Source organism: Poecilia reticulata, linkage group LG10, assembly GCF_000633615.1.
Source record: "Poecilia reticulata strain Guanapo linkage group LG10, Guppy_female_1.0+MT, whole genome shotgun sequence".
Taxonomy (NCBI): Eukaryota; Metazoa; Chordata; class Actinopteri; order Cyprinodontiformes; family Poeciliidae; genus Poecilia; species Poecilia reticulata.
Window position 1 is genome coordinate 2,612,064 of NC_024340.1, and position 3,995 is coordinate 2,616,058.

At 41.1% G+C, this 3,995-nt stretch overlaps 1 protein-coding gene across 8 annotated transcripts in view; it reads left to right on the top strand.

The window, feature by feature from the left end:
* Positions 1–3,995, top strand: part of ablim3 (actin binding LIM protein family, member 3) — a 59,415-nt gene that overhangs the window by 13,853 nt on the left and 41,567 nt on the right. For all 8 annotated transcript variants that reach the window (XM_008419568.2, XM_008419569.2, XM_008419570.2 and 5 more), the window contains exon 2: positions 994–1,128. In XM_008419568.2, the coding sequence (XP_008417790.1) occupies positions 994–1,128 (135 nt within the window). The remainder of the gene's footprint in view (positions 1–993; positions 1,129–3,995) is intronic.

The window sequence follows — 3,995 nt, forward strand, 5'->3', positions numbered from 1 at the left end:
TGTGTGTTGGCGTGTGCGTGTGTGTGTGGCTCTATGTGAAATAGCTATGAGGGCTCGAAGGAGTCACACATGTAAGCCGAAGCAGAACGAGGTGAGGAAATCGATGCGGTCAGTCAAGTGGTGGTGAAGCATGAGTGTGTGAAAAATAGAAGCAGGGGGAGAGAGAGAGCCTGGAAGTAGCCCAGCGTATAGTTGTCAGACCTCACAGTTTTGGAGCTGGTGTTGACAGGCCTGCAGACGGAGCTTATTGTGGAAGCTCCATGCAGCGCCATAGTCGGGACACAGCCATGGTGGTACTGCTCCTAACATTTTCAAACTATTTTAACCTTTTCGTWGTTTGACCTATTAAAACCACTGAGTTTTATTTGTTTTATTGGAACTCCACATGTTAGGCCAACATATTAAAAAAAGCAGCACCTGATTGAGACATGGAGGGGGAAGGATAACTGAGTTTGAAATGTTTTGAGAAAAACAAAACCTGGGACCTTAGRATACAATGTAGAACCAGACTCCCCTGCCATTCCAAAACACACTAATGTGCTTTCATGTAAACTCATGTAGTTCTGACACGTTTTGAGCGTCAGGTGCTTCTGGTTTACATTCAAAGTCTATTTGGATCTCATGTCGATGTGCCTTTATTGGGGTTTAGGCAAGGCACTTAACCCCGAAACTGCCTACCAATTTGCGTATTGGTGTATAAATGTGTGAGCGTTTGTGAGTGCGAATGGGTGAATGTGGCTCTAGTGTAGCTTTGAGTGGTCAAAATAACTGGAAAAAGCACTATATAAGTTCAGTCCATTTACCAGTCCATTTTCAATGACGATCAAAACGCATTTGGTGTGAACTCAGCAAAAGTGCTCACCTTGAAGCGTCGCAYGCGTTTCTGACATGCGTAACGTGTTGAATTACGATCACAAAAATCTGTCAATACAGTGTATCAGTCTACATTTGATCCTTCAGATGGTACATTTAGGATGTTTTTATGCTCCGCAGCTCATCGGCAAGTCTCAACACGCAGCGAGCGGGGCTCTGAGCCAATCCGGTGTCAGCGGTGTCGAGAAGTATGCAAAGGGGAAGTGGTCCGCGTCCAAGACACTCACTTTCATGTCAAGTGCTTCACCTGCACCGGTAAGAAATTGGATTCCTTAAAGACGACAACACCACACAGTGATTGTGAAAGCAGAAAAAAAAAAATCTGTAGTGTTTATGGTAAGAAAATATGCCATAGCATGCCCTTGCTTATGACATATTTGGCCATARGTATTACCATACCTTTTGTTAGAATGACATTTTCTTTTTATGGTCAGAGATGACATGTTTTTTCTTAGCCACATCAAATGGTAAGCCCTCCATTTCCTGGTGCACATGCTGAGTGCTGCTATTAGCMCTCAGTAGGGACTGAAACGTATCAGAGGGATCTTGCAGCACACATGGGATCCTGGTAAGGTAGCTTGTTATCGTCCTGGCAACCGAGAGAGGATTTGCCTTTGCTTGTGCATGCTGGCTTAATGCCACTGATGTAACTGGCTTTTCAGTGCTGCTGTATAAGCAGGTGCAGGTGATCTGGAGTGGATACAGTAGTGACATAACCAAACATCCTGTTACAATAACACCACTCCTGTCCGTTGTAATGCGAAGCTGATTTAGTCGCCACTTTGCATCTATATTTAGAGTTTAGAAAAATTATTTAGATGTAACTTTAATGTCTTTGGAAATATTTACTAGATAAGAATCAGTAGGRAATGGTAGAGAGTAGAGGAAGAATCACAGTGGTGTGATACTTCCTCCACTCTCCATATAAGCAATTTATTAATCACCCACGACTGACAAGTTGGAAAGAAATGTAAATTTTGAATGCTGTCTTCAAATCTTCAGGCATTATGCTGCCAGTGAGAATTTGAATTTGCTCAAATTATWATCAGCCTTGTTAAAGRCTTATATGAAAAGCTAAAGCACTGTAGCTATAAATGCATTTGCAATTAATCAGCCATGCAGCTGAAGAGAAATGCCCTTTATAGATTTTGTAAGTAGCAGCACACATGAATCAAAGTACGTATTGTATTTCAAACAGGCTGTAATGTGAAACAAATTGGCAGCATACGACTAGATAGTCTTTCCTATGGTGGAAATAAGCAAACTAAACAGCTTCACTGACATTTGTGGGTAGAAAAAATAAATCATCAATGCCTGGAATTTCCCATTTCGTCTTTATCTCTTAGCGTCTCTTAGCGTCTCTTAGCACTCATGTTTTTGTAAATAAATGTCAATGGGGGACATTTCACAGTGCAGCGTTTCCCCGTCAGCCTTTTAAAGCATGAGAGTAAGAATGTGTATTTTTGTCAAAGATACAGTAACAGCATTGTCTGGCCCTCACATGTTCTGTGGTTCATGAACTCACAAAGGGCTATTCACTCAAAGCTTGTTGTCTGTTTCACGACTCTTACACACACACACACACNAAAAAACCATCAGATTTGGTTAAATTAAATGAAAAATAGGTACTTTATAGTACAAACCACAGGGTGAAAATATCTTTATAAATGATTTTATTATTATATATTATTTTTCCATGATGCCTCCYYTGACCGYACGTCACTGATCAAGAGCTTCCATTACACATCAGCATTGCTGCACCGACACAGTAATTCATGCAAAACGAGACCCCAAAAAAGTACAAATCAACATGCATTTTGCATTCTGACATTTTTATTTAAAATATATTTTCACAAAACCTCATGTAATATTCAACATTTTTTGAGACATTGAATTATGTGTTTTTATTATCTGTAAACCATCATCAAAATTACAGGAAATTGTGTGTGTATACTTACAAAGACTCAACTGTGGGAGATGTGGTTTGTTTTGCGATTGTTGTTGGTATAGTGTCGAACAACACTGAGAGAAACAGCCTTTATCAAAACCATAGATATTGGCAGTCTGGGTAGAAAGCAAATTTAACCACAGATACTTCTATACAACTCAACAAATGCAAGTAGTGCATCAGCTGTGACTTTTTTAAGTGGTGCAAGCCCTTCGGCATTAAGTCTCGACAAGCAATCAGCTACTCTGTTGTGTCAGCCCACATCCTCGYCCCCCTCTAGCGGAAAAAGTCCTTCGCCTAGATGGCCATCCCAGCCTGCTACTCCGGCATCCCTCCTTTTCATTAATCTCAATATAGAAGAACGATAAAGAAGAGGCAGGTGTTTTGACACATTGTCAATATTGTAATCTTTTCAGATGCCATGAAATATGTTAATAGCTCAGATCCCCGGGCCGACCTAATCTAACAACCAAGAAATGCTGAACATCATTGTGAACATTTGTTGAGACTAATATTAAAGTGGTTTGATATTTGTATTATCAAACCACTTTTTCCACTAAGCACAAGGTCTTGTGCTTAGTGGAAATCTTTTTGTGTGTGCGTGTGTGTGTGTGTGTGCGTGTGTGTGTTGGCGTGTGCGTGTGTGTGTGGCTCTATGTGAAATAGCTATGAGGGCTCGAAGGAGTCACACATGTAAGCCGAAGCAGAACGAGGTGAGGAAATCGATGCGGTCAGTCAAGTGGTGGTGAAGCATGAGTGTGTGAAAAATAGAAGCAGGGGGAGAGAGAGAGCCTGGAAGTAGCCCAGCGTATAGTTGTCAGACCTCACAGTTTTGGAGCTGGTGTTGACAGGCCTGCAGACGGAGCTTATTGTGGAAGCTCCATGCAGCGCCATAGTCGGGACACAGCCATGGTGGTACTGCTCCTAACATTTTCAAACTATTTTAACCTTTTCGTWGTTTGACCTATTAAAACCACTGAGTTTTATTTGTTTTATTGGAACTCCACATGTTAGGCCAACATATTAAAAAAAGCAGCACCTGATTGAGACATGGAGGGGGAAGGATAACTGAGTTTGAAATGTTTTGAGAAAAACAAAACCTGGGACCTTAGAATACAATGTAGAACCAGACTCCCCTGCCATTCCAAAACACACTAATGTGCTTTCATGTAAA